Raw genomic sequence first — 12,154 nt, forward strand, 5'->3', positions numbered from 1 at the left:
AGCTTTAAAATAAATGTAGTGCTGTTAAAGTACAATAAGTGACTCTTATGTGATATAAGTATGAAGTATGCAGGGAAACAGAACAGTACAACTTTGGTATTATTACATTACGTTAAAAAAGGTATTTTGTTTGGGAAACAGTTTGGTGTATATGTAGTCTTTCCGTGGCAGTTAAATGCAGGTAGTAGTATTCGTTTATTTGTCCCCGAGGAGAAAATGGGTTGCAGCCGGTTGCAGCACATCACAAGGCATTTAAAAAGATAAAACATATGTCCCTGACAACAACATAGACAGATTAAAAAGAACTGACATTCAAAACAACGAATATTAGTAGACATGACAAGGGGCCTAGTACCTCATTTGCCAGAGGGGGAGGACAGGGCCAGGCAAGCTGGGTAAACAGTGCGTCCTAGCCATAATTGATTCAGGAGTTTGATGGCTTGTGGGACGAAAGAAAGCCTAGATCTGTTCTTTTTAAACAGAGGGGCACGATATCTCCACCCGGATGGCAACAGTTCAAAATAAGAGGCAAGAGGGTGCCTCAGGTCACTCACATTTTTAAAACTAAGCTTTCTTGACTAGAAAATTAGATTCCTGACAATTTACTGGACAATGTTACGGCCCTCCGGACTGACTTTGTCTGTGCCTCAGTGGCGTTGCCGAACCAGCATCTGATGCCGAAGGAGCACACTTTCAATAAAAGCATGATACAACATCTTAACCATTCTGTTGCTGACATTAAAAGACAATAATTCACGTAAAAAGAACATTCTTTGTTGAGACTTAGCATTTACTTTCGCAGACCATACATCCCATCGGAGCTTGTGGTCAAGCACGACACTAAGATACTTGTACTCAGTGACACATTGTATAGGCTCCTTATTTAAAAGAGTAGGGTTGGGGGATTGTGATTTTCTAAAATCAATTTCCATCTCCTAAACCAGGGCTATTCAATTGGCGGCCCAAATCCGGCCCCGGGGTGATATTGACTGGCCCTTTGAGTATAATGTTAAAAAGTAATCTACTTTTGTGCCTTTATTCCAGAGAGGGTGTTACATTGAGAGATAGAGGGGAAGACATTGCCTAAAAACTTCTGCGGGCTCGGAACCCACCTACTAGCTACTGTAGTGACACCTCCTGTCATTGATTGCATCTCTGCGTGAATGATTAGATCATTTCACCTAAATGAAATGATGTTGACGGTTAAATGAGCTTCACATGTAGGCCTACTGAGTTCTGAGCCATTTAGATCTCTAAAGGCCTTGGGGCTATGTTGTTTGATTTCATTAAACACAATGCATGCACTCCACTATGCGGTTGTAGTATTTACTGTATCTGAAGCTCTTCAAATGATTGCTCATATTTCAAGCCATCTTTTTCCCGGCCCCTTGCTTTGGATCATTTTCATCAACCGGCCCCATTCCAAACTAATTGAATAGCCCTGTCCTAAACATTTGGAGAACTGGCCCAACTTTGTTCAAAGTGTAGAAATACACCTAGCGAATCTCACCAATAGTTCACTGATTAACTCGTTTGTTCACAAACACGAATGTATGTACTATAAATTCATGATTCAAGTGCTTTCACTCTATACAAGAATCCCTGAACAGCATCTTACTTATTGGTACTCTGAGAAAGGAAACAAACATGTCTGTCCTATTTAAGAGCTACCTCTTAGACCGGTGCACCATAGAGAGCATCCTGACCAAATTTGCACTATTTGTATTGTTTTTATGTCTTGTAAATTGCACTGTTGAGGAACCTGCAATGTAGGTATTTGGAAAGATCCTGTTGCTTCGCTTTCCAAAAAGTTTCGGCAATTCCTAGTTCTCCATTTTCATCAAACATGATGAATCCTTTACCCCTAGTACTCTATTGGAATTAAAAGGTGGGGTAGGTAAGAATGGAGAAACCAGCTCGAGTGCGCTAGAATTTGAAAGTACGCAGCTGAAAAAAAATCTGCCCTTTCCTTCAGACTTCCTCACAGAGCCCCTCCTCCAACACACACGAACGCGCACATGACCAATGAGGGCACGAGATAAGTTTGTGCACAGATGGAAGGCTGACAGGCAGGTAGGCCATCCAGTTACTTTAGCCGGGCCGGCTCAGATGATTGGTCGTGCTTTTTACAGCGCCACGGCTTCCACAGATGACATTTTTATATATTTATTGTCAAAGCATTTCATCATTGCTATCGGGATGTCAAGAGCATTCATGGAATATAATGTTTCTGAAGTGAATCACCTACCCCACCTTTAATAAATCACAAAAGTATAAAAACAAGTATAAAATCTCTTTAATTCTACAAGCTAATTGGAAATGTCGACAACTACGCTACTAAAACAACAAATTCATATTTAGAAGACAAAAATACAAACATAAAACCAACATAGGAAAGACGATGATAATATGGATTAAGAAGAATATATTTTAAATGTTTTAGTTCTGAGAGCGGAGGGGCAGTCTGGATTTCTGCGGCGTTGATTCGTTTTCTGACACTTTTTGCTTCGGGGGGATCTTCATTTCCTTCTTAGCTCCTTTCTTGTGCTGTGAAACAAAAATACCCTTTTATTGTTTTGATTTTTGAATGTGTAAAACAATAACAGAAACAAAATTATAATAATGAAACATGAGAACTCCGTGTTTCCCACAGATCTGAAATATACTTGTGGTGGTATCCGAGAACGGGGGGTGCTAGTGCAGGAATCCTGAAGTCAAATGTAAAACCTTTTAAGACCCTTTCCATACATTTTAAGACCTCATCTCCACTTTGAGTTCTAACCGGTTACCTTGGCGACACACTTCACCTCACATTGACTATATACAGTATTGATTGTCCTTCCTCCTTATCTTCCAACCATTTGGACGTAGACTTGCATTTCCCCATAACGATGTTGTTTAACAACCGGCGTAAACGGACCTTCGCGCGCTATCAAGCAGTGAGCGTGCGATGTCCTGTTCAGATGACGTCCAATCCAACGGGATGCCATCAATAAACTACAGAATCACACTACACACCTACGCAATGATTACATTCAGGCAAACTGTAGAATACAACCTCTTTGGACAATTTATATACTTATTGAAAACAAGCTACAAAATGTAATACCTTGGAAAATGCCCTTTAATACTTTTTAATAGTCTTAATTTTCGCTAAATTTATATATCAATTTTTAATACTTTTAAAGACCCAGCGGACCCCCTGAAATGGAGCTCGCTCATGAACTGTTCACCGGAGCCTCGCAGCGGAGTTACAGCAGAGCGCATAAAGCAGACCCTTCACGCGATAGCAGAGCGAACAGGTAGAGGAGGGGTAGTTAATCGATCGCAGATGGCGTCGTGCTCGCGGACAGATAAGAAAAAAACTAAATGGGTCGCGAAATATACTTTGGCGGACGTTAATGTACCTGGGCGGCCCGCACCAGTAAAGTCTATGTGTGGGAAACCCTGGTATTATTATACTATACAAACTTAAGCAGCTAAATTGATAAACAAAAATGTTACTGACTCTAAATTATATATAAACAAATAATCTACTTAATTACACACCCGAAAAGGGGTGGGAAGAAGTATTTAATCCCGCCATTTCTCCCAAAAACTAAATTATTAACACATATATATATTTTTTTATACATAAACCAACAAATAAAGTGCTCACCTTGAAGAAGGGAACGCGTTTGCTCTCGTTGAAGACGAGGTTCTCGTCGATGAAGGACGGCTCGGTGGCCAGACTCTCGTTGAACGTGCTCAGATCCTCCAGAGAGTCCTGCAGGGGAGACACAGCAGAATTAAGAGTTTATTTTATTTGTTCTATTATTTAAAATAAAAGCAGTTCTCCAGCCATTTTATAGATTTGGTTTGAGAAATGCAGAATTGTTTTCTGTTAAATTAAATCTAACAACCCGGGTTCCAACAGCTTTTTAATACTTAGTCTGAATTAAATTGAAATTGTGGAAGGGTGTGAAGGAATTCCCAGTAGAAAACCGAAAATGAAACGTACGTGATCAACCAGGCTGTGTTGTTTCTCCTCCTCTTCCTCCTCCTCGATGGCGGCCTGCAGCTCCTCCTGCTGCAGCTCCTCCTGCTGCCGCCTCAGGCTCTCCAGCAGCGCCGCGCGGCTCCTCGACCTCTCCAGCCGCCGGGGATACACAAACTCCCGACGCTGAGGGGTGGTACCTGAAGGCAACAGCAGAACAACTGTGTGAGTGACCGGGACACGTTCAAGGACATGGAAACACGAGACTTTCTCCATATCACCATTCTACAAACAAATGGATTTACTTTGAACAATTTCCAAGGTCTTTTAACAAATTCATTATCTCAGTGTTCTTTTTCTGTAGCAGAGTACTTTACTTGTAGATGGGCAAATTACATTTTGAAAGCATGGACATGTTTTTCTCATAAATGTACAATTTTAATCTTGTAAAATGTAAATGTTATAAGTTATAATAATATATTTCATTTATATAGCACACTTTAAAAACAACGTCATCTCTAAAATAAAATAGTTATATTAGCTGTAACCAACAGCTCCATAATTAAAAATGTCCCTTTGAACGACTGTATTCAAAGGTCACCTATCATGCTATTTTTAGGCAACAGCATAGGTCTCAGATATATAAAAACTAGGGCCGGGACTTTAACGTGTTAATTAAGATTAATTAATTACACAAAAATTAACGCATTTTAATCGCACTTATTTTTGCACCGCGGAACGTTTCTCACTGGATGAGTTTCAGGCGTACCGATTATACTGGAGCACCAACTAACGTTCATGACTTCAGACAACAACAAACCACAGTGAACAACAGTGGGAAATGTTGTTTTAAAAAACGGACGGATGGAAGCGTCGATAAGAGCACGGTTGTGTGCAAATTATGCAAAAAGGAATTCGCATATCACCGCAGCACATCAAGCCTCAAGTATCACCTCAATGCAAAACATATAGCAGCTAGCGTGGAAGCTAGCGTGGACGTTAGCCTCTTTTATCGCGTTCACACCAAAAAGAGCCGGTACTAAAATTAGTTCATGAGAACCTTTTTACCCCCACGAAAGTCCCTGCTAGAGAGCAGAGAGCTGCTAGAGAGCAGGGACTTTCGTACGGCTCTCTTGTGAGAAAAGAGCTATATGTCTGATTGGCTGGGCGGATTGCAAACCACGCCCCGTAAAACTCCCAAAAAGTTTTGTGAAGCCGCCATTTTATTATCCTAGCATTAGCATTATCCCAGCGCAGAAACGCAGAGAGACTAACTTATGGCAACACAAAATAAAACATGGGAGCGGTGGAGATGAGGAGGTGTCGGCGTTCTGGCTATTTACTCGGAAGGCTTCAGTAGAAGCTGCTGGGAGTCCCAGCAGCTTCTACTGAAGCCAGTCCCTAACTCCGGGGACTTCCGGCCGGGGACTTTGGGCGGCAGTATACGCCGTGAAGTGGTTTGCGGCCTGCCAGTAAACCCAAAGCAGAAGAAGAAGTGACGTCAGCGGCTTCATTTGCCTAATCCACCCCCAGGTTCAAAGAGTTCTCATGAACTAAATTCTCATGAACCTTTGTGGGAAAAGTACTGCGGTGTGAATGCGCCTAATGGTATACTAAAATCCATGTGAAAAAAATTGCTTCTCACTGTTCTCAGGTCAAATATTTATATGTGATTAAAAATGCGATTAATTTCGATTAATTAATTACAAAGCCTCTAATTAATTAGATTCATTTTTTTAATCGGGTCCCGGCCCTAGTAAAAATATATAAAAAACATGTCTATGAAGTGTTTTGCTCAAAATACCAAACAGATCACCCATTCTAGCCATGCCTCATATCCCTCTATTTCACTTCCTGTTTCTAAAGTGCTGATTTGGGGAATAAAGCTTTAAAAAAATAAATAAAAAGGAGGGGTCTGAGCTCATGCGGGACCCGGCAGCTACTGTCTAAACTAAATGCTGCCGTGATGAAACGCCATATCATGGATTATCAAGGATCTGAAACAGTATGGAGCTCAAAGGCTTTCTCTCTTGCCGGTTATACCACAAGGTGAGTCACACACATGCTCTCCAGTACAGGTTAGCTCTGAGTGTTAGCGATGCTAATGTAAACACCGACCATATTACGTCCAAAACAGTCGGGCAACGTTTCTGATTGGGCCGTGGGTCCACATTTCAGATATTACGTCATATCGGACGGAAATCTGGATCAGCTCCGTTGTAGCCTCGTTTTTAGAGATTTGGGAACGGAGGAAAAGAGAGAGGGTTTTATTTTCTGATGCTGCGTGAGTTCCCCGACACACCAGGGACACATATGTATGTATAAAAGACATAAGAAGTGCATTTTGCATGATAGGCCCCCTTTAAATCACAGAGACCATGTAATAAACCCCTAATGTCAGTACTGAACACAGAAGTTGAGTATTCAAATGTAAGGACGTTTTAAAACAGAAAAAGGCGTCCGGGTTAATAAAGCTCAGCACAAGTTCAACCAGGAAGCCCGTCTTTACTCATTCATTCACATATTCCCAGTTTACTACTCTCTCCTTTCAATCAGTGATCAGGGGCATCACTCCCCAGCTAAACCTATCACTTCGCTCTATTCCCACAAGCCTATCATAGCGCATTGCTAAACCTTTCAATCTGCTCTCTCCCCTTCCTCACAGTTGTCATTTCAGGCGACTCAACGCAACACTCCTCCACCTTCCTTTCTTCCAAAGTCAAGCTTAAACCACTACTCTTCAGACCGACCATCAATCCCTTCATGCCTCCACCACCACCACCAGCGTCTAGACCCCAGGGGGGGATTCATCGGTTCGGTTTTCCCCTCCCGAATGATAGTCCAGCACAACGGGATCTAATCACCAAACACCATTACATGCATCTGTGTTTTCCCGGCAATAAATATATATTTTTACATCAACACTGTCTCTCCTGAATGAAATGTAAGTACCGGTGGGGACGTCCTGTTGCAGCTCCTCCTGCAGAAAGCCGGTCACCAGCTGCTGGCCCGTCTCCAAACCCCTCCTCAGTTCCTCCTGCTGCTGGCCCAGGACATCCCGGTCCCTGCAGGTCTGCTCCTGCACCACCTCCAGAGCGCGCTGCACCCCCGCCTGCCGACTCGTCAGATCCTCCTGAGCCGAGCGCAGCTGGTCCGCACAGCGAGTCTCCACGCTCTGCAGGAGAGGAGACAAGGAGCACGTTAGAAGACGACATCCCTTACAGCAGTGGTTACCAACCTTTTTCAGTCAGGCCCCCCTTGTGTAATTGGAAATACTTTCGAGCCCCCCCCTAATCCGGTTCCCACCCAGATTGGTAGAATGAATTGTATATAGTTGAATAAACATTACCTCTGCTAATAATAACAAGACACAAAGATCCAACTCTAATTGTATTATTATGGATTGAACTTGAACCAAAGTGCTTGTATTGGCAGATGATCCTGTGCCACTGTGAAATAATGAGGCCTAATTGAAACGATTACAAGTACTGCTTATCGATCCGGTTCTTTAACAGTATTTTTATAGGTTGTTTTTTAGGGAAACAAACTAGAAGCAGAATTCACATTGATTAATGTTATGTATAGTGTGGATTATGGGCAGCTAGCACAGAAGTAAGTAGATTTACTCAAGTACTGGATTTATGAGATACTTAAGTATTTCCACTTTTGCTTCTGTGTACTTCTACTCCACTACAATTCAGAGGTAAATGGTGTACTTGTACTCCACTACAGTTATGTAATACTTTTAGTTACTTTACAGATGTGGATGAATGATGTGAAATATGATCAACACTTAAATCAGACTTTAGTTCCACCTGGAGTAAATTCACAAGCTACCCTGCAATATACTGCTTTTACTTAAGTACTTGATCAGAGTACTTCTCCCACCTTACACGTAATTCGGGCAACAAAACTCTGAGTTAAGGAAGTTGAAAACGGTGCATTTCTCCGTATGAATGTGATGACTTTTGGCCAGCCGATGGACAGATTGCTCGTGTTTCCGCAAAAAGACTTATGGCAAACGAGCATTGACCACATCGAGCGCTGTCGATTAGATTGTCACTTTTGAACGCTATGTTCTCCACCGGCAGATCTCTGTGTGCACGGCGCTGCAGTCTGTGAGTGAGATGACCCGCCCCCCGCACAGACGAGAGAGAGAGATCTCCGCACCGAACACGTTAGATGTCAAGGGAGATGTATTCCTCATCATACTTTTGTTGATTTCGGCATTATAGCTGAAAGACTTGTCGTGGGCTCGTCCACTTTTCTTTTAACTGCTGGTCGTGTTAAAAATGTGTCAATTTTATGATCAAACAATGTTTGTTTGCAACTTCTTCCCAAGCTTCACGCGCCCCCCCCCCCTGCAATAGCGCTGCCTGCCTTACGGGACATTTCTTTCTCCACTCTGTTGTGTTTACACACAGATATATACATGCACACACACAACCACATGCAGAGGAGAGGTGGCAGAGCAGAGAGGGAGCAGTTAGGACAAGTTCTGAGTCTCAGGAGAAGCTTTTTGATGTGATAATGAAACCTAACACTTCAGTGTAATTACATCTGAAGACCCACAGGTACAGAGGTTTGGTTGTGTTTTACATTTCATTTCAGAGTGCCTTTGTTTGGTTTAGAGAAAGGTTTTGTTGTTATTAAGATTTTAAACATATATTTTTGCCTTAAGTTTTTATTCATTTAGTTTATCTTTTTCCCACATTATACATTCAGGTGAAGCTTTTGTTCTGAACGTTTTTTTTACTTTGGTATAAAAAAAAAAATCTAAATTTCACATTTTATATCATTTATATATCATTTATATCATTTTATATATATGTATCATAAATAATAAATGCATTAAATATTACAAAAATAAAGCCTAAAGACCAACCGAGTGCATCTGATTTCCTTTTCATTTAAAAGTGCATTTGACAGAGACAGATGTAGCGTATTTTTGAAAACCCATTTTGAGTTTTTACTAGGGCCGGGACTCGATTAAAAAAAATGAATCTAATTAATTAGAGGCTTTGTAATTAATTAATCGAAATTAATCGCATTTTTAATCACATATAAATATTTGACCTGAGAACAGTGAGAAGCAATTTTTTTCACATGGATTTTAGTATACCATTAGGCGCATTCACACCGCAGTACTTTTCCCACAAAGGTTCATGAGAACTTAGTTCATGAGAACTCTTTGAACCTGAGGGTGGATTAGGCAAATGAAGCCGCTGACGTCACTTCTTCTTCTTCTGCTTTGGGTTTACTGGCAGGCCGCAAACCACTTCACGGCGTATACTGCCGCCCAAAGTCCCCGGCCGGAAGTCCCCGGAGTTGGGGACTGGCTTCAGTAGAAGCTGCTGGGAGTCCGAGCAGCTTCTACTGAAGCCTTCCGAGTAAATCGCCAGAACGCCGACACCTCCTCATCTCCACCGCTCCCATGTTTTATTTTGTGTTGCCATAAGTTAGTCTCTCTGCGTTTCTGCGCTGGGCTAATGCTAATAATGCTAATGCGAGGATAATAAAATGGCGGCTTCACAAAACTTTTTGGGAGTTTTACGGGGCGTGGTTTGCAATCCGCCCAGCCAATCAGAAATATAGCTCTTTTCTCACAAGAGAGCCGTTTGAAAGTCCCTGCTCTCTAGCAGCTCTCTGCTCTCTAGCAGGGACTTTCGTGGGGGTAAAAAGGTTCTCATGAACTAATTTTAGTACCGGCTCTTTTTGGTGTGAACGCGATAAGAGGCTAACATCCACGCTAGCTTCCACGCTAGCTGCTATATGTTTTGCATTGAGGTGATACTTGAGGCTTGATGTGCTGCGGTGATATGCGAATTGCTTTTTGCATAATTTGCACACAACCGTGCTCTTATCAACGCTTCCATCCGTCCGTTTTTTAAAACAACATTTCCCACTGTTGTTCACTGTGGTTTGTTGTTGTCTGAAGTCATGAACGTTAGTTGGTGCTCCAGTATAATCGGTACGCCTGAAACTCATCCAGTGAGAAACGTTCCGCGGTGCAAAAATAAGTGCGATTAAAATGCGTTAATTTTTTTAACGCGTTAATTTTTGTGTAATTAATTAATCTTAATTAACGCGTTAAAGTCCCGGCCCTAGTTATTATATTTAACTATATTAAACATTTAGTTTGAGTCTTTCATGCATTTCGATTTTTCATTTATTTAGCTTTACTTTGAATATAATAACATTCCTAACCTTGAAAACAGTTCAAATTAAGCATCATTTATAAGCAGGGGTGCACACAACCTTTTTGCCCTGGTTCTCAAAGGAGCAGCTGGAGATGTTGCTTGGTGCGCATCCTTAAAATGAAATAAACTGGACCTTTTGAGGGGTACTTGACTTTATAAACGGGGGGGGGAGTTGCGCTAGTGAGCACGCTCATGGACTGTTCACCGGAGCCTCGCAGCAGGGTTACTGTGCGGAGTGCATAAAGCAGACCCTTCACACGATAGCGAGGGGGTAGAGCGAGGGATCGACAGATGCCGTCGTGCTCGCGGACGGATTAAAAAAATCAAACGGCTTATGAATTATACTTTGGCGGCCGTTAATATACCTGGGTGGCCCGCCCAGGTAAAGTCTATGTGTGGGAAACCCTGCTATCTTACCCGTTCATATGCAACTCGCAAATATCTCTCTCTCTCTCTCAATGTTAGTGCGCAGATGCGCCTTTTTTCAAATGATCCGGTGCTCCTTTTTTCGCGGCGGGAGCGCATGTGCAGCCCTGTTTATAAAACATACACTAATGCTAAATACATTTAAAAAAAACATACATTAAATAAAGAAAATGGTCTGCAACTGGATGATATCAGGCACAGAAAGCCTTTTGCCGATTAACAAATAAAAACAGAATGTGAAAGAGAACCCATGTACCTGTTGGAGGGTGTGCGCTTCACTGGAAGTCTCCCCCAGCAGCGACAGGTGTTCCTGGGCTTGCGTCTCCGCGTGCTCCCCGACTCTGGAGCTCCACTGGAGGTCCCGCTGCACCAGACCTGCAGACAGGAAGTGACGCCATCAGTAACCATGCCAACTGAGTGCACTTTAGATGTGATTTCAAAAAGGTCTAAATGATGCGTGGCGTACCGGACACGGAGCCGTGGAGGTGCGAGCAGTAGCCCGTCAGCTCCTGCAGCGCCACGTGCTTCTCCTGGGCGTTCAGACGCAGAGCGGAGGAGAGCGAGGAGGAGGCGGAGGAGAGGAGGTCCGCCTGAGCCGAGGCCTGCAGCTCCACCGCACCGCAGCCGCTGAACAGGACACACAGAACAGGTGAGTCGAGGCTTTTATTGTCATGGAATATAGCTAGTGTAGTTATGACGATGAAAATCTGAGGTCACAGGCTCCTCCCACAGTGCAACACAATACAAGAGATAAGAGTGCAAGTAAATACAAATAAAATAGAATAGAAATAGTGCAAGAATAGTCTATATACAAATAATTGGAATATGATATATTAGATTAATTGTTTTATACGTTTTTAATTTACAACTTTTTATTTTTGTTATAGAGAGGTGAAGTCCCTCCCTTTCCGGGGAGCTCCATGGGACCTTATTTGGGAAAAAGTATTGAAGTCAATGGAGAGAGAAAGATTATCTTTCGATCCTGTTTGAATTGTGCCACGAATTACACATATGATGTTTGTCAATTTAAAAGATAATTTTGCAAGTCAAAAAAATCAAAATGTGTCGTAAAACTGTGAAGTAACACTTTTGTTTGTGTGAAACGCTCAATGAACTACATCTCCCGTCTCGCACCACACACCAAGACGGCCGTCACATTTCATTTCTTTCTTTCAGAATGAGGCGAAAAGTATTAAAAGAGGTGAAAATCACTACAAGTCTGGGCATGTTGAGAGCTGTGCATACACACAAGGGGAGTAACGGCCGGTCCACACGGCGGCGAAGCTTCTGCCCATTCACTTTGAATGGGGTGACGTCACAGCAATGTTCAACTTTTGAAGCTTCGATGGAAGCGTCAGCCAATCAAATCATATGCCAGTAAAAGCTCTAGCCAATCAAACCGCGTGCTTGTGTGTCCGGAGCGGGCGATTCATGTGATTGGTCGAGCTTCAGACACGCCCGCCGGCAAGCTTCAACGCACGCCGCAGTGTGGACGCTGCGTTAGTCGGTTCCGTGAGAGCCAGCATGCGGGACCGGGATTCTGGGATTTGTA

The 12,154-nt window shown here is 42.6% G+C and overlaps 1 protein-coding gene across 1 annotated transcript in view; it reads right to left on the reverse strand.

The window, feature by feature from the left end:
• Positions 1–2,274: 2,274 nt before the first annotated feature.
• The window catches only part of kif11 (kinesin family member 11), a 44,194-nt gene continuing 34,314 nt past the window's right edge, over positions 2,275–12,154 (reverse strand). Inside the window, exons 22-27 of the mRNA XM_034240420.1 lie at positions 11,069–11,229; positions 10,859–10,977; positions 6,929–7,151; positions 4,001–4,176; positions 3,659–3,766; positions 2,275–2,547 (exon numbers count right to left, since the gene is read on the reverse strand). Of these exons, the coding sequence (XP_034096311.1) occupies positions 2,440–2,547; positions 3,659–3,766; positions 4,001–4,176; positions 6,929–7,151; positions 10,859–10,977; positions 11,069–11,229 (895 nt within the window). The 3' untranslated portion in view covers positions 2,275–2,439. The remainder of the gene's footprint in view (positions 2,548–3,658; positions 3,767–4,000; positions 4,177–6,928; positions 7,152–10,858; positions 10,978–11,068; positions 11,230–12,154) is intronic.

Source organism: Gymnodraco acuticeps, unplaced genomic scaffold (genome assembly GCF_902827175.1).
Source record: "Gymnodraco acuticeps unplaced genomic scaffold, fGymAcu1.1, whole genome shotgun sequence".
In the NCBI taxonomy this organism is placed as follows: Eukaryota; Metazoa; Chordata; class Actinopteri; order Perciformes; family Bathydraconidae; genus Gymnodraco; species Gymnodraco acuticeps.